At 30.7% G+C, this 25,864-nt stretch overlaps 2 protein-coding genes across 2 annotated transcripts; one reads left to right on the forward strand and one right to left on the reverse strand.

The window, feature by feature from the left end:
• Nucleotides 1-2,210: 2,210 nt before the first annotated feature.
• LOC119667006 lies at nucleotides 2,211-22,488 on the reverse strand. The gene is made up of 5 exons (XM_038076284.1): nucleotides 21,317-22,488; nucleotides 19,106-19,201; nucleotides 3,110-3,281; nucleotides 2,621-3,041; nucleotides 2,211-2,555 (listed from the first exon to the last, which is right to left on the reverse strand). The coding sequence occupies exons 1-5, from the start codon at nucleotides 22,486-22,488 to the stop codon at nucleotides 2,338-2,340; spliced, it is 2,079 nt and encodes a 692-aa protein (XP_037932212.1). The 3' UTR covers nucleotides 2,211-2,337.
• Nucleotides 13,914-14,490, forward strand: LOC119673150 (probable salivary secreted peptide). The gene is made up of 2 exons (XM_038084388.1): nucleotides 13,914-14,152; nucleotides 14,212-14,490. The coding sequence occupies exons 1-2, from the start codon at nucleotides 13,958-13,960 to the stop codon at nucleotides 14,392-14,394; spliced, it is 378 nt and encodes a 125-aa protein (XP_037940316.1). The 5' UTR covers nucleotides 13,914-13,957; the 3' UTR covers nucleotides 14,395-14,490.
• Nucleotides 22,489-25,864: the final 3,376 nt, after the last annotated feature.

Below are 25,864 nucleotides of genomic sequence, written 5' to 3' on the forward strand. Positions count from 1 at the left end.
CTTTATTTATTATTTAATTCTCATATTAATCTGAGAAAGGCGAGAGTGGTAAACAGTATATGAACTTTCATGTTGTTGCTTTCACATTTTTTATATATTATTTTCCATTATATTTTTAATTTATATATATTTCATAATAATTTAAATAGCTTTGGATAGCCACGGGTGCTATTTGAGGCCGCACCAGACGAATTTCGTTCAAAGCTCTTACACATAAACTGCGCTTATTGGTGTGTGTATAAAAAAGGAAATAAGGATAAGAATGATTATTTCATACTGGATTCACACTAGAGTTTTGGTTGTAATTTTAGCTTTAGCTTTTTTTTTGTCTAAATACAGTATGCGCATTACACAAATTATATTAATATTAACATAATCCAAGGAAAACTTGGCCAAAGGTCTTAAATATGTGAGTTTGTTGAATCCCTACAAAATCATTAATGGTCAGTCTCACATGTCTGGTAATCAGTCTTGATTACGTCCGCATTACTAAACAATTACATAAATAACAATTCAAATCTGTGAATACTTGGTCAAATTTCAAAAATTTGAGAGTTGTTGAATCGCTCTCACAAAATGATTACTGGTCATTAGATGAGTAGCAATCAGTACTTACTCCGCATACCTAAACTTATAAGAGCGTTCTATTCGACTTAACAGACACATTGTTACGTATTCCCATTACAGATGAAGATTACTATACGCTGTAACTCAGAGTACTTGAGTACTTTAGCACCTTTGAGGGTCTTGTGTTATTCCATATGCTGTAGGAGACAACAAGTCTGTCCTCCCGATGAATAAGCCTAGTGCTGTTCACTTTAGGATATTCGCAGAGAATTATGTGCTTATATGTTCAAAATCAATTTCACAAAAGATACAAAGTGGTTTCTGAAGATATTCTTCAAAATACACTGCAGTATTATGCCCTAGCATCTTTGGTGGATAGACCAGGTGACCAACGATTTGGGGGCGCACAATACTATCAACAAGCAACTAATCGGGCTGACTGGCGGAGGCTACTCGACGCGGCCAAGGATGACTTACGTTTGTAATGGTCAACTAAGTAAGTATTATGCCCTAGATAGGGTCGTCATTTCTAGGGAAGTTCGCTTAGTTTAACTTGTAAATTTTGTTAAGCGATATTAAGCAGTCAATAGGAGTAGTTATAAACAAAGTTGTTTCCATACTTTGGAGAAATATTTGATACTGAAAAAGCTTACTTATTTTGACTTGCGAATGATGTAACTTAATGGGTAGCGCTTTACGGTGAGTGACTCCGGGATATATAGTTGGCCCCTAATGAAACAATTTTATAGACATTTTTTATTCTTGGAAAAGCCAACTTGGTTCTAATACCTTGTGAATGATCAAACTTCAAAGATCAGCTTTAAAAATTGAAACAATGAGATCTATCGTTTGATGGTTTTAAAGATAGGACGTTGAGTAAAATGAGGTGAAACATCATTTTTTAATAATTAGAGTTTCTATACCAACAAGAATAATTAATCTGTACTGCTATGAGAGATTATGAAGGTATTAATTTAAAAGTTTTTTTCTAGAATAAGTGATGTTAAGGTTATGACTAAACTAGCAGCAGAAAATCTACTAACGAAGATAGTCGAAATGGAGATAGTCAAAATGAAGATAATCAAAATGAAGATAGTCAAAATGAAGATAGTCGAAATGAAGATAGTCGAAATGAAGATAGTCAAAATGAAGATAATCAAAATGAAGATAGTCAAAATGAAGATAGACTAAAGATAGTCAAAATTGAAATGTTATAAAACTTTTGTCCATGGTATATTAATATAACAAATACATTATTAAAAAAAATTATGTACTTCTATTTAATAATTTGACTAAAAGTTTATTAATAGAATATTTAAAAAATGTTTAAATTAAATTAATAGTGCAAAACTATGATAATTATTTTAGATTTATTATACTAAACTTGTTATTGTGAAATTATATCATACTATATCTTAATTAATCTTAATAATAATGTATTAATTAATTAATTGTTATTTAAAATAATACAAAAAATATTTGCTATATTTAAATATTCGACTAGATGAGTTGATGTCTTTATAACATATACCTAAGATTATACCATATATGTATAATAAAGTATTTTTTTAATTTGTATCCAGCACAAATAAAGGCTCCGAATTGTGTTTATACTTTATTAGTAAGACTTATGGAGAGTTCGTATGGTGGTTCTCTCTCTTGTTGAATGCGCCCCTGAGCTGAATTTGATTCTATTGCTGTAAGTGATTTACTAATGACTGCAGTTGCTGTTGTTGTGATTGTTGTTGTTGCTGCAACAGCTTGATCCGGTCAAGCCACTATATCATTATTGGGATTATAACTAAAGTAGTTTAGATTGAAGTCGTCATTAAAGAGTACAGCAGCCGTTTCGTCTTGAATGCCCAACTCAATTGGATCAATTTCTGTGATATAGTATTGAGATGAGGCGTTATAGTTTTGTATATGATTGACACTTCTTGACTGCTCTCCATTAATAGGCACATTTTTCTGTACAGGATTGAGATAATCTATGAAAATAATTAAAGTAATATTAGAGAGAATGTGAAAAAGTTTTATTTGAAAAAAATTATACCATTGTCTAGTAATGCGTCGTGATAAGTGCTAATAAGCGCATTCACAGGTTGCACTTCTACTTCTCGATGTATTCCATTTAATATTTGACCAGCGGATTTGCGTAATTCATCCTCACACATTAGGTCGTTGAAAGGTAATTCTCGTACAATTTGCATATGATTATTATTGAGGTTCTTGTTTTCGACACTTGTGGCACAGTTCTCTATAGACTCAGCGTGATGTAGCATCTCTTGTGTGATTGTTGCTGCCGCAGTAGCTGCTTCATCATATGTGCATGGTTGTTCATGCAGACAATTATCATTTGTTGACGTACACTGTTGTTTCTGTTTCTGTTGTTCCAGAAGTTGCTTTTGATGCTGTTCTATACGTTCACGATTCATGCTCTCCATTTTAAAGAACAAATCCAAACGTTGTTTTTTCTAAAACGTGTACGTGATTATAAGACGTGATTAGGATATTTTCTTTATATAGGTATGATTCAACTTACATGCTCCCATGCTAGAATATTTTCAGCTGAGTCACCACTTGAAATTGTCCAGAGATGTCCGGCTCCTTGTGGTGCCTTAGAACCTTTGCGAAAATGTGGATTTATAGAAAGATTATGCCTTACCGAGTTTTTCCAACGGTCATCATTTGATTTATAATAAGGAAATCGATCACTATAATAAAAAGCGCACACTTGTTGTAAGTAATATATAGTTTAAGTTTTTGTGATATAATGATTTTGTTCACTTTAAGTAAGAAAATAAAAGAATTATGTTAATAAACGTGATATTAAAAGTTTATTTATTGTTCCATATTTATACAATTATATTTCAGAGGAAACATTGAAACACAGAGAGATAGAGACAGAGTTGTATAGAGAAATACAAAGTAATTACATTTATAAATGATACCAGTAACCAGCATATTCGTACTTGGTTGATAGAATAGATAGTAATTAAGTAACTACTATGTGGGAAAGAGAGGTTTATGTATATAATTTATGTGTGCTGTAAGATTCGTCAACAACAAGTAGACAAGGAGAGCATGCAAAGAGGCCTACTTAAATAATTAAATAATTTTGAATAAGTCTATACATACGCCTTGTTAGTTAAAGACTAAATGAATCATAGTATTATTATTTCATTATTATTGATATATTCAAAAATATAAATTCAAGAACTTATTTTAATCACAAAGACTTTCAACTATTTCTAACACGCGCTAGCTTTTAGTTCACTGAAAGATTAGCTCGATTCTTCATGTAGTCTTTAATCGATCGCGATTTATTCTTCCTTGCGGATTCCATTTTAGAGCGGTGTGTGCGATTTCGCTGAAGAGTTTGTGTAGAGTGTGACTCAACAACCCATCCCTTTTTTTAAAGATTTGTTTGAGTCATAATATAAACCAGAGAAATTGAACCTTCAAGGTGGAATATACAGGTCTAGAAATGAATACAACCAAAGCTAACGTTACTGATACCGTACTAATATTGGAACTCTACTAGTCTTGATATTCACTGACAACAAAAAAATAAACAGTGCTTTATATATATAAACTAATTTGTTTCGATATATAGATGCTAATTTAAAGAATTAAAAAATAAATGCAAAGAGTAGAGATAATACAGTGGACCAAGTTAGGTTGCAGGGGCGACCTTGCACAGCAAAGCCCACTTGAGCTCAAATAAAGATCCGTAGTGATAGCATGAAATAGCGTTGTTCATACGCATACCAGAAGGCAACCAAAAAGGACCACAGTAGTAGCGTAGAGACAACGGCAACGGACCATTCAAGTTAAAGTGAATTTTGCGGGATGACAGGTCTATTAGGTCGGTAAAAAAAAATGCACTGAAAACTTTTAATTTTCTATTGACCATAGATGGGCATTGACGAAGAAGATAAAACACAGACATTGCTTCTATTATTCTTAGTCACAATCATGCTATGTTATAGGGTAGATACAGTCTCATGTTTTCATTGTATGCTATCAGCACCGGTACTATGGTGTTGAGAAGACTCCGCTTTATTTCAATCAGAAAATGTATTATCAATTGTAGATGAATTGCCTGTTTACTAATCTAGGTAATATTTACTGAGATATCCACTTAGATATATTTCTTTAGGAACTCGTAGGTTGTTTTGGGTCTCTTATAAATAAAATGAAAAGTACTGAACTTGAAAGTGGCTGTTGAAAAGAATGAAATAAAGTCGTGGCTAAACCGTACGGTCCTTAATATTGGCAACAAGCTCTCGTTTTAGTTGAAAGACGTCACAAGTGAACAAAAAGATGGGGAAAAGTTATATTAACCTGCCACGCAATTGACAATATTGCCATTTAGGCAGTTGTTCCTTCATAGGTATGTGCTTTAATCTATTAAGAGTGTGACAATTCAGATATGGCACTACTGCCAAAAATTATGACGAAATGCGGTGAATGGCAGTAATTGTATTTGCGTATGTAGGAGAAAAGACATGTCTTGCAGAATATGCCATAGGAGAAGTTCTACGCCTGTTATAGTTATTTTAAATAAATTAATAAATTATTTCATATATTGCGAAAGATTTTTTCACTGAATAAATGCACTTCTACATAGTTCATTTTTCTAATTAATTATATATTAACTCATAATGCTTTATCTTCTAAAACCTTTAATTAAATCGTATAATTGTCTAGTCAAGCGGAGTAACTTTTCACATATTTGGAAGTGAATGAATTAAAATTTTAAATACTTTTCAATAACTTCAAAATGCGCAAATAAAAATTGTGTCCACAAATAAACTGGATCCTACAGCCAAACGCAGTTTTATGATGCAAAAACCAGATATTTTAGCCAAATATTTGCAATATTGCAAAAATTAATCTAGACTTAATTAAGTTTGAGGTCAACCATCGATGCTGATTAACTCGAGTTATGCGTTAGGGAAACATACAACGATTCCATTAAAACTAGATTGACTTCTGTAGGCTGCCACCAAATTTCGAAGTATATTTTATAAGTAATTAGTTGGGCATGCCCACTTCAACTGGAGCATATTTCATCAGCTGCTGATTTCAATCGTTTTCCTATATAAACTAAGTCAGAACCATTTGGTATAAGCACTCGAAACTTGAAGTCAGCAAGTTAAGTACATCAGTAACGCGAGTTTTCATTTACATTTATTAGAAACTAACTGAATATGTCGTGGAAGGTATAAAATAATATTAATTAAGTTAAAATCCTTCTTTCATTAAGTTAAAAGATCCAAGTATCTATAAGGATGCAAATAAAACAATATCCTGCTAACAAAACTTAGTTCCCAAAAGTGATTTCTTATTTCTAATATCAGAGGTCGACTGATGATCTCTGTTATTTCATTTGAAGGATTAATATTTTAATGGACTTATAAGTTAATTTTTTAATTAATTTAATTAATTTTGTTGTTTCAGATTGCAGCGCTTTTTATCTGCCTTGTAGTAGTAGTGACTTCACAATATCATGAAGAGAAATATGATGACGAGAAAGGTCCTGTTCACTATGAATTCAGTTATAGCGTAAAAGATCCCAAAACAAAAGACATAAAAAGCCAAAAGGAATCTCGAAAGGATGACAAAGTCGAAGGTTATTATGAATTGTTAGATTCTGATGGACACCAACGTATCGTTCATTACAAGTCCGATAAGAAGACTGGCTTTGAAGCTATAGTGGAGCGAAAACCAACCAATATCAAAGTTCCGATTCCAGTGATTAAATACATAGACCAACACGATGATCTCGATCAAAAGAAATACTACTACAACTAGACTGCTCTTAAAATCTACAATATCACCACGATTTATATTTGTTTTGCCATCGTTGAAGACCAGTCATGTGTCTCAACCTTCTTCCATTTATTCACTTACTCACTTATTTACTCGTAAGTTGATAAGGCTTACAATCTCTTATATAAATACTACTTATTAAATCGTTTACAGTACTGTGTATATAGGTATATTTGTATAGAATATAGAAACTTCTTTTAAAGAAAAACTACTTAGTTTTGTGTGAAAATAAAGCACGACTTACCATATTTAATTGTTTTTTCTTTATTGAATATTAAGTCTTCATTTAAATCTTAAAATTTTTTCCCTGGATAACAATTATAAAATGATAACTATAAGGAAAGAACATATATAGTTTTATTTACTTATAGCGATTGACTGCCATATAAGGTCTGAGGTTTTCAAAAAGTTTTTTAAAAACTGCTTGGATTCTGCTGAGACAGAACCTCAGTGATAAACCTTAAGACAGTCCTTAAATACACAATAAGAGATTTAACTCTATCTGATATCGCTAGAACCCAACTGGTCTATACGTGGCTTAAGCCCAGCCTGGCTTATTTATAGTGGTTAAGGTGCAACTTATTATGAGTATTATTATAGCTGTCTAATCTCTTTGCTGATCTAGCATATACGTACCATTTCAACTACTTCTTTAAACCTGCCGATTTTTTTTTCGACTGGATAGCTGAAGACACGAAATTTGTAATTCTTAAAACAAAAAATTTAATATTAACCCTTTGAAAGAAGAGTTTTTAAATTTTAATCCATTATTACTAAAGGCCCAGATGTATATGAGAGAAACGTGTTATAGATTTACATTTAGTAGTCTGAAATTAATCTAAAAGCATGAGAAAATCAAATATTGAATTATCTTTTGAATATGGGTGTGTCGAACTTTGGTTATAATATTCCTTTCTATAGTTCACCAATTTATATTGTATCGTTCTTATATAGTTGTGAAAATCAATCTCTTTAAATTTATCTTTCACAGTGACTGCTCATATTTTTATCGATGCTCATCAATCTTTTTGTTCTTCTGAATGAAATTTTTTTATATAATGGTGATATTAGTTCTTTGTAATTGAATAAGAAATCAAGCCTAAATAATCTCAATCTGAGATTAATACGAATGTATTTCACATTGCACCTATATTCGGTATTCAGATTCTATTACGTATAGAATCATGTTAATATCTTATAATAAGTTTATATATAAAAACTCATTAGAACAAGAATGTAAAATGTAGAACTCCCTTATCTTAATAACATATAGTTACAATTATAATAACAAGAATTGTTCTTTCCTTCCGAAACATATCGAAGGACTATACTTGTATATATATACATTAAAGTTTCATCAGTGTTTAAAAAGATAAACATTGTTTTTTATTGATAATTATTTAATTGAAGGCAGTCCTTTCAGTAGCATATTTCTGGTTACGGGCCTGGTTCCATCAATGTCAGTGATGGTTCAGTTATGAACACAATTTTTATATAAGTTTTTTCAACTATAACTTTAATCAACTCTTTAAATGCCTTATATATATTATAAAAAAATATATTTAAATGCATACAGGTACAAATGAAAGACATCACTTTATATTTATTCAAAATACCATTGGCTAAGAACAAAAACTAAACCCATTAAAACTTTGACCAGCAGCTATTAAAACTTTACCCCAAGTTTTATTTAAATGAATGAGTGTGTATATATGAAAACTGGAATATAAAAGCAGTTAATTTTTTTTTATGCAGCTCTACTTCAAAAACAATATAAAAACCGGAAAGGACATCGCGTGTATTGCGCACTCTCCACTCAGAAGAGGGAGGAGAGGAAGTATTTTAAATTACGTTACACTAGAGCAACCCTTAGTTCGTACTACCACGCAATCCATTCGAACTATGGAATGATTTCCCCAACTCCTATCTCAGCTAAATGAATAAATCATAGAAGCATTGTCATTGGCTCGAGTAAAGGATGCCTTATATTGCATATATTCAGTTTTAGTTCACCCCACAAAAAAAATCTATCCGTATACTCCAACTCCATTTTATTTGAGCTCTTAGCACGCGACCAAATGAATTTATTAAAAAAAAAAATAAAAATAAAATAAAAAAGTGAAGAGAGAATTGAACTTGTACACTATGAAAATAAAGGAAGAAAAATAAAACAAAATGGAATGTAATAAATATAATCAAAAAACGAAGAAAATGAAAACGAAAATGACGACTTAAAGTGAAAATATGCCTAGAATGCCTATGGAGTAGGGGCAAACTGCTCAATACGATGACAGTGTAGCGAACATCATTTTAATGACCCTTCCGTTTGGTGAGCTTCGGGAGTCCATAGCTGTGTACTAGAATAGAGCGACAGAGCGTGTTCACCGGTGGGTATTTAATAAGTAGTCTATGTGTTGTGGTTGGGGCAAATGGGGTCGTAAAAAGTTGATTGTGTTTTGTCATATAAATTGAGCTTTTGATATGCGAACATTATTTTGTATTTTGTATGCAACGAATAAAATTCCTATTTTTTGTATTTTTTTCCTAAATTTAGTATACAGAATTACTTGCCTCTAGAATTTTGGTTCTTGTAGCCGTGCTTCATTAAAGATGACTATTCAATTCAATTTTTTATGAACTTCGTTATATTATTTAAATGGAAATATAAATTGCGTGCTGTTAATTGTTGAAAGAGGGATTTCTAATGTTAAAATATGTTTGTAGTAATATAAGATAGAATTAACCAATTTCAACAGTTTGCTTTTGTGATCACTATTCCGAATAAAATATGAGATTTGAAATAAATATATTTAAACAGAAAAACATTAAGAATTCGAGTTGTGAATAACAGTCATAAACGAATGACCTATCTTAAGATAGCCTATACTCAGAAAAATGTTTGATCCCGTGAAAGAAAACGGGATGTATCGCATAAGATACAACCACGAGCTAGAACGGCTAGCTGAAGGTGATGCAATCAACAAATTTATGAAAAAGCAGCGATTGAGATGGACTGGACATGTGACAAGAATGGATGATATGAGGGTACTGCTTAAGATTTGTCAGAACGAAGTAGGAACCAGCAGACGTAGAGTGCGACCAAGAAAATGATGAAAAGAGAGTATGTAACAGGATTTAAAAGAAATGAACATAAGAAATTGGAAAACAAATCAAAAAACAGAGAATAATGGAAGGATGTTGTTAAACAGGCTTAGGTTCTACATGGACTGTATAGTCACGGATGATGATAATGATTATGACCATTCGGGCTACCTATTCCAATTCGAGGTCCACTCATAATTTTTCAGTCAGAAGTTTATGTTAGAGATCATTACTGAACTAATGATTTAATGGAATTGATAATAACTACCATCTTACTCCTTCCTCTGGATCTCTTTTGATCAACTCAGTGAAAACCCATTCGTCTATATCATTATCAGCAAATTATAACGCTATTGTTGGAATACTTCTGTCAGAGTAAAGAAATGTTAGAATGATCAACTATTTTGCTTTAAAACTTAAACTCCTTATTCTTACAGTACTTGTTGATAGTTTCTTGTTGATAGGAAACGGTATAGAACTTTAGAAAATTAAAAGACATACAAGGCAAAGGTATAGAATAGAAGAAGAACTTTTGAAAGGTTTAGATAGAAGATATATTGAGTTTTTGATGAGTTGAAGGTTTGATTAGAGATAAGCATTCTACTTTTCCGTGTTAAATTTTAGCTTTAGATAGAGTTTGTGTAAAAATTGGATTTACCCAATTTTCAAATCAACTTTTGGTACAATGTTAGGCACAGGTATTTTCCTTGAATTCTCTTGATGCTTACTTGATGGAGTTTCATTTTCCATTTCTTAACGTAGTTGGCTAATTTATCAATATTGCAGTACAGTATAAGTCAGCAGTACAAGTCAAGTAAAGCATAGAAAAAAAGCAGAGAAACTTGTGGGACTACAGTTTTCTGCAGAAACACATTACTAGATCTTATAAGTCATGGTACATAAATCAGTGTTATATGCATTTTCTCTGCTTGTGTTCGAGACTTAAAGAGGGTAACAGTTTTCAATTAATTTTTGTAGTACCGAAATAGGTACGATTTTATGATTTTATGATTCAACAATACTTCTAAGCTCTGCTCGAGTTAGAACAGAAAACGTTCTACAAGAATAACTTTATAGATTTTAGAGGTTGCAATGTACCAATATTCTTTCTAGTCGGAAAACATGTACTTTGATTTGTAGTGTAATTAGTGTTCGAGAAGTCAAAAAATCAAAAAAATAAAAGAAAATATATGTAAAAACAGTATAAGAATGATATTTATTTCATATTTCAAAATCATACTATTTAAATTGGAAGGATTTATACGTTATTTGGTTTCAAATAAGTGTATGCAGTTGGAAAATCGATAAAGTGGATAGCATTTTGAAGAGTTTAGATGGAGTTTGGACTCACATCAAAAATGGACGAGGTTGTTTGTGGTAGATAGTATGTGGTGAAGTAAGTTCTTGTGGTCATAATTCGTATTCCTCTCGAAGAGATATTAAGCAAACTACAAACTTTTTATTAGAAGTCGAATTTCGATGAAAACATGGTCTGGTAAAAGTAACAATACTCTCGAGTAGAAGTTTTAAACATTGGCTAAATATAATGTTAATTCAATAATAAAGAGTAAATTTTACTCTGCATAAACCTATGTATGTATAAGAGCATGTTTAATCCTATCAATTTTCAGATCTGAAAGCAGAACTGCATGTCAACAGCACTTTAATCATAGATAAATGTATTAAGTTCTTACCTAAATTTACTGGAAATAGAGAAATACGTAAAAATATATTTATAACATATGTGTATAAGTTGTATTAAAGAAATACAACTGTTTGCTTCTGGTGGTTATTACATACATATATATATATATATATATTTATATATATACATAATACACAGATACTTTAATGGTTAGGTATGATATTTCAATATTTTTTATTATTGTATTTCAATCTTTAAAATGCCAGTAAATAATGACGAAGCCAACAACTTCAAAAAGTACTGGTGTAAGTAATGGGAACTTCAGAAAATTGTATTGTTGATATACACATGGAAGGAGAACCTACGTATTGTGTAGTGTGGAAAAAACATCAATATCAGTGACAAAGTGAAATGGAAGAACGTCAGTTAGTCAGGACTTCATTTGACTGCAAATGGATTTGAGAATGAATTCAAATATGCGCTATTATTTATTCGTATTTATTTATGAGACAATTTGACAGAAATTGGGTTTGCATTTTAGGTTACAAAAACTACTGGTTGCTACTAATACATTTTTGTACACGATACAAAAAAAAATGGAGAAGAAAATAACTTCCTTCACCTCTGCCACGTGTGCCCCACACTGGAGCGCATGAAGCACAAACCAATTTAGCGTAACTGCAACATTTTTCTCAAACTTTGCAGGCTAGCGCATCGCCCACCGCCCATTTCTGGTTTCGGTGTGCTCGCGTTTTAGTTACTACAGTGTCCATGCCATGTAAAAAGTTTTCCCAAAAACCTTTCAATGGTCGAACGTTTACGTTTGCCTGAGAACTCGACTAGACATCGGAGACTGCAAAACTACTGGCTGACTATTTGTGAATGCTTGCTTTTGTGCTTGCACCAGGAACGGGCTGGCACGGCCAACTACTAAATATAATACCTCTCATGATTACATTGTTTTTTTTTTATACTAGACTTTTTGAATCGACTCTAGTCGCTTTTCCAGTGGAGTAAGTTCATAAATTTTTATATGTAAAAATTATTTTCTTATTTGTAGTAGTTGGATTGGTGGTTTGGTTTATGATTTGTTGTTTCGTAGTTTTTCATTCAGACACAGGAAAAATGTTTTTAATTTATATGTCTTCTTGTGGCATCCATTTTGGGGTTTAAAAACGGACGGCTGAACGCAATCAGTACAAAACTTTAATTTTAGTTTTATATGTAAAAGATTTTTATTAAAATCTAGAAGTAATAAATTGTATTACTACCTAGTACTGATATATGTAGTATATTTAGAGATATGTATATATAATAATTGTAGAAATTTAAAAAAAACCATATATTATTTTTAAGAGAAAACTTGTACACAAGACATTCATAAAAAACATCTTCCTAGGGAAGATATTCACACTGATATACATAGAGGGTTTTATATTCACTATACGAGTATTACCAAATGCAACAAGATTAGTGCGTCAAAGCTATTCAGCGAAATCCTAAAATCTCTGTAGCTTGGCTTAGAAGAATTTAAGCGAGAGAGAGAAGATTTATCGATGTCTATACTTAAAAAAAGGGGTTTTGGATTTCGGATCAACTGAGGCACACCTAGAGTAAAGATTAAGGCTGGTAATTATTATAATTTTTCATATTTCGCAATTATTTACCTTTACCTATGAATAGCCTTTAGGGTTATTTAGGTTGAACTTACAGCCTTCTACATCAAAGCTCATTTGATCACAAATATTGATCGGTTGTGTTAGCATTTATAAGCCACTGTTCGTTCGCAGAGCTGAAGGACTACCTTAAAGGTGAAAGTTCAGAATATGTAGCGCACGAATACCACCCCTTTGAGAAGGCAAAAGCCATTCATTTTAGCGAAAGGAAATCCATCTAACAAGTCTATAAACTTAGTCAGACCACTAATAGTTAGAAATGATTAGTTAAGCTCTGCTAGTTAAAAAAGAAGCTCCAAAGATTTTGAAACTTCTTCTAGCCAACAAGTAATCAGCACAGTTCTCATAATCTTCAAAAAGCGGTTAAAGGATAGGCTAAGTCATTTTGCATGCCTTTCCAAAACGCGTTGACCTGCAAACATCCATGTCGTATTATTGTTTCCACTTGAGTTGAAGCAGGTGGCAGGTACTGATTTTTGTTCAATTTGGATTGGGTGAGTCTACTGATCTGACAAGTTGTTTTTATTTATCTAGAATTATTTTATTTATCTAAAATATTCATCAATTCCAAACATTTCGAAAAAATTTACAGATTATGTTTGATAATATAAAAATTATTATTAGAGAGATAGTTAGAGGAATAGAAATAGACATACGACTTATGCGAAGTGATTTTTATGAATGTTTTGGATATGAAATGAGTGACAGTGAAGCTTGTTCCCATAATATCTACTTATTCAACAGTTCGTTATGATCATTACTGAACATTACTGGAATGTAACGCTACCCATGGTGTAATACTTCTTCAGACATGAAACTATAGGCATCCATACAATTAATTTATATAAGATATATATTCCTATATAAGATATATTCCTATAAAATTAAATTTTCATTTGCATTTATGAGGCAAATAATTACTTTTATTTTTATTTATATTTTTTTCTCGTTAGCAAAATATTTTTCAAAAGATAAAACAACTTATACGGAAGTTGTTGATAACAGCTTCAAAAATGTATGAGGCACGATTTAATTTAATACTAAAACTTAGCTAAATTTTATTTTAGTTTGATTTTAAGCCTTGTTAAAGATACATAAATCAATTACAAGTTTAAATATTATTTTAAAAATGCAAAAAATTCAATTGGTGTTTTATTTCATTATTTTATTGATAGCTTTAGGCAATAGTGCTCAAAACGCATTGAGCCATAATGCAGAGTGGGGCGCAAGAAGTACACGTGATGTATTATTAAGCCGAGACATTGTTACAGAAAAATTTAAGGCACTACGCATTGTTTCTTATGACTACGAATTCAAACAAAAAGTATGTATCAGATTTTGTTGACTATATATTATGTCTTTACTCCAATATCATCCTTACAGCCACCACGTTTTAGTCATCCACGTACCATCACTAAAATTGTGGTTACTGATCAATATACCGATGGCGATGGCGGTTATGCTACTTTAAAAAGTGGTGGACCAAGCACAGACCATGTCGTATTACACCTCAAAAGTCAACGTGGACATGGATATAATTTTGTTATTGATATTTATGGACAATGAAAGAAAGTATTTAATCGAATATATATAGAGCACTATCTGTAATCTGACCAATGAAATGTGTTACAAATCACATTAAAATAAAATATTTTTGAATTCTTTAAAGAAGTCTATTTATTTTTTAACACCTAAGTACTAGAAAAGAGTTTAAAATTTATCAAGAAGTCTGGCACACACTTTATGGAAGATAATATAAAAGTGATTAATTTCTGATCTTCATGATGGGATGAATTCATGTTCATGATTCTGGGTGTTTATTTAAACGCAAATTTAAGCATTCAAATAGAGATTAGTATATAGTTACCAATAGTTGTGATCTTTCCAACTAGATAAATTGATCTAATCACATCAGTATATTGATAAACTATATGACGGATCGTTATCTTTCTTTATCTTTGCAGAACCATGGTGTCTTTTTTTAAAGAGATGGAAAATTTCAAATTGAAACAACAATTTTTTTGATATATAGTACTATGGTAACATTTTAGGATGTCTATTTTGGAAATTTTGGAAATTTTCTATAACTATTTTGAATAAATAACAATTTATTTCACTATCAACGCACTCACTCTTTCTTTGTGAAGCTGGAATTTTCAATGACGACTTATTGTTTACGGTCTAGTTTCGGACGAGTATGGCACCAGTAATAAGCATTATCAAACAGTACATTTTCAAAGTGAACAGGTAGATCTCTTGGATTTTGCATTTTTCGGTCTTTTTTACTCCAATTTTTTCTGAATATTTATTTTGAATACGTCATAAATAATATATAAACCGCTATTAGAAACTAAGTCTTATATGATATTACTTAGTAACATAAGTAACATTACATACTAAAAAAAGCAACCATCAAAAGAGGAAACCCTGAATTTAGTGTTAATGATAACTTTGCTCAAACAATCAATATCCAGCATTATCTTTTGGTCTTTTAGGAAATGATAGATTGTGTTTCTTTATCTTTCTTTGTTTTTTTTTCCTTTTCTTTATCTTTTTTCCATCGTTCTAGAATTGCTGTAAATTTAGGGTATGTAGTATAACGGTATTATATCTATCAATTTAAGATCTGATATCATTACATGTATCTCTGTAATCTGATACATATCCCACCAACTTGGTTCTATTCTACATTGTTTCTATATGAATCTGAATGCCCTTTCAACATAGTTGAACTAGGTAAGTTGAACAGGTAAGACCTAATGTATTTCTAAGCTTCCATAATTTATTTGGCATGTCAATCTATATGGAAGAATTGACATAGTTGTAATCTATCTTGAAAACGAATCGGCTTTGCAATTTTCGTCTTAAACTTTATGTTCTATAATCTTTATTACGTGTACAACGAAAGCCTGGGTCATCTCATTACTAGATTTATAATCAATGTTTCTGATGTCACAGTAGGTATATTCGAATAAAGCTACACTTAATTTTTTTATTAATTATTTAGCTTTAATCCAAAAAAATAATTTTTAAATATTTGTTATTCAAGTTGTAAATATTAATTATATTTAAATTAAGCAATTACGTATTCTTCGCACTGATATAAAACTATTTCATAATATTTAGTAACTTCAAGGCGTATTCCGATTTTTACAGATTTTTACTTTTATATGAAATATACTATACGAAAATCTATTAATTTAAAGAAACATGCAAAGAAGAAATAATATTGCGTGCAAAATACGTATATACAATTTACTTTTATAAAATGGGAAAATTTGTATAATTTGTCCCGAACTCGTAAAGTTCCACTCTTAATCGGTAATGCTCATACCAATGCCACCTGCTGCAAAACCATTGCCCACCCACAATTAAACTGCTTAAATGTAATAAACGCTAGGAAACTTTTCTCTACATAAATTTATCAAGTTTTTCATTAACCATTTACAAATAGACATTGCGGCTCAAATACAAATTTATATACAAATATCCTTTTGCCACATTACCACACCCCATCACTCTATTCCTGATGTAGGAGTATTATGACTGCTTGGCAGTGTGCATGATTTGGAAATTGCCCATGAAATTTATAAGTTAAATGTTTCTCATAATAATTATGAATTGTTCATAGCGTCATCACAGTTTTACTACAAAAACATAAGAATTTTCTTCGATATTAAAAATACTGCTAGTACGTAGCATGCAGTTGAAATGCTCAAGCATTAGCATAGTTAATATTAGGGGTGAGCAATTTTATTACAGGAACAGGTAGCTTTCATGGGTTATAACACCACGACGTTTAAGGCGTTCTGGCAGTTTCGACCGCCACGTGACGTTGACGTCCTCTACTCATGCCAACGTTTAGTACACCTTTTATACGGATGAATGCACTTCGATCAGGTGGCATGCAATTGCTTTCAAAGTGCATTGAAACTTCATTATTGGCTATTTACGCATATATGGTTTAGGATATTGTCCGGTAAGCGCACATGTAGCTAATAATTTATTTCTCAAAATGATATTAGCATTTTAAAACTATTCAATTCGGTTATGAGATATATTAAACTTTTTTTATTGATCATTTATGGAGTGATGACCACGCTTGGTCAGTCAGAAAATGTGCATTTCTTGAGGTTAAGTTTTTTTTGCCTACATTATACATTATAAAATATAGTAGAAAATCAATTATATGAAGAAGTTTTTATGAGTGGCAACTCTTATTTTTCTCTCACTTATTTCGCAAAAGACTTAAAAAGCTCAGGATTTTATATAAAATTTAATCTTTAATTTGAATTCCACGCGATTATCGACACAAAGTCTAAATAAACCATTTGGAAACAATGGTAATAAGAGTCTGTATTACAACTAATATAAAACCAACTACTTCTGTGTCAATACATCCAAGAAGGTCGTCATATATACTTTGGGCTAGCAAAACATTGATTATCTGGATATTTGATGGTATGCTAGAACATCAAAATTTGTTGTGGTTAATGAGCTAGCAAGCAGCAATTTTCACTCCCTTTAAGCTTGGAGTTAAAATATAACTCCAACGTACACTTCAGCACAGGTGAATTCAGGTACGACAGGTCCAGGTGCTCACAATTTCCGCTTTTCTGGAAGGGAGTGCCGTGGTGGCTATGATTAACAACTTAAATTACGTACCAAGGATGTTAGCATTTATGCTTTTACTTAATATAAAGTTGCTTTTTTTCAACGGGGTGCTGTGATTCAAAGAACAGCAAAGGTTTATATAGGCCTCGCTCCTTAACAAGGAGGAAAGTCTATCCAACATCATCTCAAATTTTTTCATAAAAATTAAAGCTAGAAAATCGGATTGATGATGTTAATATACTGTATCTCGGCGTCTTTAAACTGTAGTATAAATGTAGTATGTGAAAATGTTAAATGTACTGATACAATCTATTTGTAATCGAATACCGAACTCTGAGAATTAGTAGTCAACTTCGAGTTTAATATAGTTAGGATATTTGGTTTATAGTCTTATAGGCAATGATGCACTCCTCAAATTGTTTCTATGAATAAAATTGTAACATGGAACAATATAGTTATGCCATTTATATTTTACTGCGGCATTTAGATGACTTTAGTCATATACTTAGATTAATAATTTGGAATTGTAATGGTGATTGGAGTGGCGACCTTGTTTCCAAAAAGCTAACTTGAGCTCAAATGATGGTCCATTAAATCAGTATACAGTCAACGCCGAAAAAGATAACGAGTATCCCATTAGGTAAAGGAAAATTAACCTGACAGTTCTATAAACTTGGCTAGGTCCCTAACATTACAGGATGACAGCTCAGTAAGATCGGTGAGAAAAATGGATCTGTAGATTTTTAATCTTCTTCTACCTTCTCATACTCAGAGACACAACCTCGAATAAAATCATTATAGGGTAGACCCAGTCTCATAGCATGTCTTCCTATTTCCGTGGTGCTGAGCAGGTTTCGCCTTAGTTGAAGTAGCTGACTACTTCGTTCCTTGAATATTATAAGAAATCGGATAGAATTATTCAAGGTTTTGGACTTCCACTGGATAATAGCTTTGGTTGAGCTCTAGTGTTAGCACAAATAACAATGACTGTGGAGAATATTGTGTACACTGATGTATGATTAAAATTTTTTAACAAAGCCTTTAAATAATGTACATTAATCAGAATGTATGTATTATTCTTAAGTTCATTATTTATAAATAAATTGATAAAGAAATTATAAATAGACTACATCTGTTAAAAAAATGTTGCATTTCAATTTATAAATAAAATTGAATTTTTAAAGTTCCCCTCTTTAAAAATATCATTACTTGTTGCTTTAATCTTATTAGTAAAAATAACAAAGTATTTTATGTAAACAATAAATTATTTACATTTATTTACACAACAAATTGAAATCGAAACGTTAACAACCGCTGCAACAACAACCACAACAACAACAACAAAAATAAAATGTAAACAAATAAAGCAAAAAAAAAAAATTAGAATAAATTCTATTAAAATTCCTTAACCTTTTCTTTGCCACGCAAATGAAAGAAAAATCAAAGCTAAAAAGACGAGCAAATTCTTTAGATTTGTTTAATTACATCCGTTTTCCGCTTTTACTCGCACATGCCTAACACCATTTTACAAAATGGCGTCCACGGTATTGTGCTCCTCTTTTTTGCGCCTACTTGCCACTCAAATAAATTTTATTATAGCCGACTTGCATGCATATAATCGCATAATTTCATATAAAAAGGTTAGTTTAGCTTTAATACTTACGATATCCACTGATAAATTCCAGAGACTGTTAATTCACCCTTGTCCTCGAGGGCGTATTCGATGAGTTCGGTGTATGTGAATGGTGGTTTCTTTGGCCTGCTTTCACATTGTACGATTTCGTAGTAGTGGGAGTCGCACGTTGAGAACACGTTGAGGAGGTGGTGAAATGTAAAAGAAGAAAATATTTCATGGGGTTAGTTTTATGCTCCATTTTGTATTTTAGTTCATACTAAAATTACTATTCAAATTTCTTTCCAGTACATTAATTAAAGAGAATAAAGACTTATTAGGGAATAAATATTTAAAAACAAAAAAATTTATTATATATATATAAATAAAATATGATTGTACTGTCAACTTAAATCTGATCCACTAGACTTTACTTATTCCTTTCTCAAATAGTAACAATATTATTATTCTGAAAGCATAAAAAAGTTTGAATAAAGGGTTAAAAACTGCTCAGAATAGACATTTCTATTTCATATTAATTTGTTTAATAGAAGTGTGATATAAGCCTATAAACTGTGTGCATCACCAGGTCTTATTGTGTTTGCATATAAATCGGTAAACATTTAAAATCATTTCGAGTTCTTAAAAAAGCTTAAAGATATCTCTTGCTGTTGAGTCCTTAGTATGCTTAAACTTATTGTGTTTATATATATTTATATATATCTCTTAAGATTCAAAATCATTTCAAGTCTCTCAAAAAGCTTAAACAGATCTTACGGAAAATAGATCTCTTGCTGCTGAGTCCCTAGCATGCTCAAACTTATTGTGTTTATATATATATCTCTTAAGATTTAAAATCATTTCGAATTCTTGAAAAAGCTGGAAGAAATTTTAGAGAAAAGAGATCTTTTGCTGCGTTATGGCGTTTTATGATTTATAGGAAACTGAGTCCCTAGCATACTCAAATTACGTTACACTTAAAGTACAGCACGAATGTGTTGGACAATGACAAAGTAGATGTAAAGATAGATTTCCACAGCTGGGAAAAGATTCTTTAAAGAGAATACCCAATTTTGGAACCTACCCGCCAGTTACCCTTCCAGAATATTACTATAAGACTATACTAAGTAGTAGTAGAATATACTACTACATGATCTGCAATAGTTCAATGAGATCGCTCCATTTTCTTTCAAGAGGGGTTGCACAATATGGATAATTTTGTACTTAGAACTTCTTAGGATTATAAAGTCAAAAAAAAAAACTATAAAAATGAAGCATATGTACTAATGGTTTCAAAAATTTTTTTTTAATTATAATACTGACAAAGTTTTGGCAAAAAAAAGTAGTAGTAAGTTGATTGAGAATTTTGCAGACTTACTTATTAAGTAGGAAAGAATTAAAAAACACAATAATAGATATCCCCTATTACTATCGAAAATTTCTTAAAATCCTAGTACATTTAAAAAAATGGAAGCTTATATATATATAGTTTAATATTTGAAAGGTGTAAAATATCTTCTATACGTTCTTTGGAAAATAAAGCGATATTCTACTTTATGTTGTGTAGTGTTTTAAATAGTAATTTCTGTTAAAAAAATCAGTTTCAAAGCCCAACAGAATTATTTGTACAGGTGTCAGTTGGTATATGTATGACTATATATTCGTATATCAGATAAGAATTAGATAAAAATCCAAAGCGATATCAATGCGCCCTAATATAACAGAAAACTGATTTTTAGATAATTATTACTAAACTAAAAGAAATTAATAAATGGGATATAATCCCTGATGCTCACTTGATGTGTGGTTTTAAAAGGTTATACGAAAAGATCTTATTATTAAATTATTTTAAAAATTATTATTATATTTTTTATCGATTCTGTGTGATGAACCTGTTAAAAGGTATTATTGTATAAGCTTTTTTCATACGTTTTTAGTTTTTCGTGACAGACCTTTTAATCACTGCTAATGTAAAGTTTTGATACCCTTAACTTCCACTTTTTTTTATAAAATAAACGAAGCTTTCATTAGGGCATCTATTGTTATAGATCAATGTTTGAAAATAAAATTTAAATTTATCTTATCCAAAAAAATAAATTGCAGTAGATTTGAAGCGAACTATTGTAAATACGTCTATATGGGAGATATAGACTCGTATTCTAAAAGAGTTTTAACAGATTGTGTTACTGCTGTAAAATGAAAATATATATTCTAGACCCTTATAATAATTACAGATAACCTTGTCAATGAAGTACTACTTACGTTCTAAAAGAAGAATCTTCAATGGTAACATGTTCAGAAACTACTAAATCATTAGCATCCATTTCTGAGGTGGCTTCCAGTACAAGTTCTTCAAATTTTTTTCCTACTTTCGATTTTGGAGAACGTGAGCACTCGCTTTGACTTATTGAGGGAGATGAACTTTTTGTTTTGCAACTGTTTGAGTTATTAGCATTAATAATACTTTGGGAATTTGAATTAAGATCCGGTGAGAGATGTGGTAACTCATCAAACTTAAAATTCAAAAGCCACGATAAATTTTTATCCTCGAAATCTGTTTCGGTGTCATTTTTATTGTTGATTTCCGCTTGAGATAAATTTTGCTGCTGACGGTATTTCATATGCGCTGTGGCTTGAGGTCTGGAATATTGTTTTTGTGGCACTAGAAAAGTTGAATCAATTCGTTGTTGATGTTGTTGCTGTGGTTGTTGTTGTTGTTGAAGTTCCGTTTGTGGACTGGATAACGGTATTGTAGCCTGTGTCACATCTTTTAATGGAACTGTTGGATTCAAATGTGTTATGTCGGTTTGCAGACCGGAATTGTAACGATGGTCAAGTTCTAGTAAATCCGTAGCCTGCCAGTTTGTGCCATCATCAAAACTATTACTGGCACATACATTTGTGGGCGTGCTATATGTTGCTGCTGCTGAAGTAGCACACATATTGGAATTATTAGTGTTATCATTTGGAATAGCAGCGGGAGATACTGAAACTGGCACAATTAAATTGGCATCATAGGCGAAAAGATCATTTATAAATGAGTTACTGATCAAACTGAATGTCATATCGGCACTGTTTTGAATTCCATTTGTATCTGTGTTTAGTAGGCCATTCCCGGTCTCATATGTTTCATTTAGATTGTTACTTGTGCTATAATCATTTTCATTATAACAATTTTGTGCTGTATTTGTGGATTGTGTGATTTCATCTTCCAAGTGACGTTTTTTCCAAATGCTATTATTATTTGTTGTGTCCTGGTACATTATTGTTGTTGCATTTATGTCATTCGTGCTGATTTGTTGTTGTAGATTTGGCATTGTGTCCTCGTTATCAAGTTTACGTTTCAAGAAATTGTATTCGCACGACAGACCGTGTCCCGACGAATCCAATGTAGGATTTGTATTACCAATGTTTGTTGGCATATTTAAAATCATTTTGTCGGAAATTTTAATTAAAACTAATTTTTTTTTTCTTTTAATTATATATTACATAAATCACAATTATTTAATAACACTGTTGTAATTTGATAATATACGCTTTAAGTTTATTTATTTATTGAAAAGATATTTATGCCGATTAAAACACCGTTTTCAGACAAAAGACGAACTCAAACTGAAGTGACAAGTCAATAGTTTCAGTTACTCAAAGTCGAAAAAGGTAGAAAAGGAATCGGAATTTCATTTGCTCATTACCCTTGCGCAGTCAACCGAATAATTTTGGTGATACCCTACTAGACTCGATAGTGCTCAATGAAGTACCAAAAATTGCGTCTGCTATTAGTGCAGACTGGTTAGAGTCATATGGATCCATTCTGTTCTGCTTGGATAATTTACTCTATACTTTTTGATGCCCATCATTGAAAACACTAGCGGCACATGTGCAGCGCACATGCAGCCTGTTCCTACATTTAAATGCAACCTTGCAGGCTATGAAATATTTAATATATTGAATGTAACTTATTAAAGCTTTTAACCTATTGTTAACAGTCTCGATAGATACAAATATTCACCATTAAAAAGACTTACAGGTGTTGCGCAGGATTTAAAAGTAAACAAAGCTATCCGTTACCTAGGGAGATAAGGATATAGGTGAATAAATACAAAAACGAAGATAAAGATACTCTACATAATGCATATTTATTTATTTTATTTAGAATCAATATAATATTTAAGATATCAATTACAATAATCGTTTTTATTCATGTTAACATCAATTCATTGCTCAAGGCCTCAATGATCTTCCAATAAAGTCACTAACAATAATATTAAATGTATCTTACAATATATATATGAAGAGTTGAGATCCTTTTAATAACAAGGAAATCTGTCCAACAGTATAAATTAAGAGTTTTTAGTTTGTTTTGAGCAAAACCGAGGCCTGTCACACATCACGTCAAGTTAGGTTAAGTTGATCTGACTAGCTGTAAGCAGCACAGAGATGTTTTAAAACTTAGTGCCACCAAATGCATCTTACCCTCTACGCTAATCAGTAAAAAACAACATGTAGTACTTGATGTTTCATATCTTAAACGTCAGCGAATTTCCGAAACTGTAGAATCCCTCAGCATTTCAAAAATGTTCGCTATAGGGTAGGACATAAATATAAGAGATGATCCTAAGCTTACATTATTCCCTGCTCTGTGTACGCTATTGCATACGTTGGTATGGGTAATTCCTGTCTTATATCCAAGTGCCACTAGTTTAGTGTGACTCGTCAGCACTAAGCTAAAGTACTGCTTTGTCAATTTTATTTGAAATTTGGTTTTTTTCAATGTCTTTATGGCTCGGTACTCAATGTATATGGAGCCGTATATTTAAGGCCAACGTTTCTATATCCACCCTGCTTTTTAGAGAACTTGTGGATGTAGTAAGGTAATTACTTTAATTGCTACTTAACTATCTATATGGATGATGTATTTTGATTGTCAAAAACTTCAAATAATTTTTTTTATTCTTTTGACCTATCCGGACTATTGGATATCATATAAAATAAAAATTATGTTTGTGGGTTTCTTAAGCCTAATATTCCTATTTATTTGTAGGCGGGTAGATTAAGTTTCGCGTTTAAGCTTAATTGTGGTTTTGCTTTATGGTTAACTCTGCTAGATTAATTATTGTTACTATTCGTTTGCGTATTGGCATTAATAATATTTTTTAATTACCAACAATTTAGTTATTTTTTTAAAAAAATTGGAAATATATTTTACTCATGAATGTTCAAATTATTAAATAAAATTGCAGAATGCGTCATTCTAAATCAGAACAAAATTAATTAAATACAATATTACGGATCGTAAAAATGAATTATTAAATTATTCATAATAATTTCACCAAAAATAGAAATAAACTAGTTAATAAATTCATATATATACTAAAAACAAAATGTTTTATATTAATGAATTAAATAAACATTAAATTAAATACTATTTGCATGTACATAAATGGCTAGAATAAAAATAATATATATAAAATTATTATCAAATTTATATATGTTTGAATGTGATATAATGATTTATATTTTTAAAATAATTTATTAACATGTATTTAAAATATAGTCACGCTATTAAATGTACAATAAATTTAATTTAATGACCACTAGATAAAATAATTTCCCCTCAAAATTTTTTCGATTGGTGATTATATACTTTAACAAATAAAAAAAAGGGTGTTCCAACTTGATGTTACAATCGAAACGAAGGAACGTTACTTGAAATTGATGAATGATTCAACTTAAGTCTGGTTAGAAACAATTTTTATTTCATAAAAATTTGTATACAAAAATGAAAAGATCCTATATCTTTTTTTTTTTTGTGGTTAAAGATTGAGGGGAAGAACATAGAATTATACACTCATCAAGAACTCTCATGAATGAGTTAACAATTAAGTTTTAATGTTAATGACTTGTGTCAATAAAAGGCAAGTCTTGAGTTATTTACTTAAAAAAAAAATTAAACTACTTAAGCTTTAGATAAAAAATATTTGAATTTAAATAATATTATTTTATTTCAAAAAAAAAAGTGTTTCTTTTTGCATGTTCTTAATGGAAATTTTGAGTGGATTGTTTTTATGTTGACAAAGTTGTTTCGATAGTCACTCTATATGTTAGCCTAGTAACAGTTTAGCCTAGTGGTAAATATAAGTATATTAATACTATAGTTCGTTACATAAAATGAACTAGTTCAGTGTTTTCATTTAATAGTTCATTCACATGAAGTTTGCTTCGAATGTTCAAGCTTAAAAAGTATATGAATATAGCACTATTTTGAGGAGTTCATAAAGGACTTGTACAGATAATTTTACCAATTTCACCAATATATACTAATATCAATATATGAGTTATATCACATCTTCCATAAAATATAACCAATAGTGAGTAAAAATCTGGTTGATAAATATTGATTTATAACATTAGAACGAAAAATGCTATAAAGTATATTAAGCTTATTAGTGTTGCCAGATAGAAATCATATGATAAGAATATTACAACAAAAATATTACGGACTACATCACTATTGTCAAAAAAAAAGGAGCTCTGGTCTTAGATATTAGAACACTGAGATTTAATGATTGGCTGATGACAACAATCATCAGAAAAATATGGAATTGAGTTCTAATAAACAAACTATACTAAACAATAAAAATAAGTACTTATAAGAGTACTCATTCTTTTTCAATTTCTAGTAAAATATTCCACTATAAGAGTATTCTGATATTCTGTTTTTTAAAGAATTATTGATATAGAGAGTACATAAAAATGAAACATTTTTCTTCACTCCAATAAAATGAACTGTTGAACTATATAGTCTTCTTC

Source organism: Teleopsis dalmanni, chromosome 1 (assembly GCF_002237135.1).
Source record: "Teleopsis dalmanni isolate 2A chromosome 1, ASM223713v2, whole genome shotgun sequence".
Lineage (NCBI taxonomy): Eukaryota > Metazoa > Arthropoda > Insecta > Diptera > Diopsidae > Teleopsis > Teleopsis dalmanni.

What these genes read in the sequence shown, in the direction of transcription:
- LOC119673150 (XM_038084388.1), top strand. Translation starts at nt 13,958, where the DNA reads ATGCAAAAAATTCAATTGGTGTTTTATTTCATTATTTTATTGATAGCT. An exon ending in ACTACGAATTCAAACAAAAA is followed by an intron (nt 14,153 to 14,211) that starts GTATGTATCAGA and finishes TCATCCTTACAG; the next exon opens with CCACCACGTTTTAGTCATCC.
- LOC119667006 (XM_038076284.1), bottom strand. Translation starts at nt 22,488, where the DNA reads ATGATTTTAAATATGCCAACAAACATTGGTAATACAAATCCTACATTG. An exon ending in GGAATTTATCAGTGGATATC is followed by an intron (nt 3,282 to 19,105) that starts GTAAGTATTAAA and finishes TTTTTATTATAG; the next exon opens with TGATCGATTTCCTTATTATA. An exon ending in ATATTCTAGCATGGGAGCAT is followed by an intron (nt 3,042 to 3,109) that starts GTAAGTTGAATC and finishes TACACGTTTTAG; the next exon opens with AAAAAACAACGTTTGGATTT.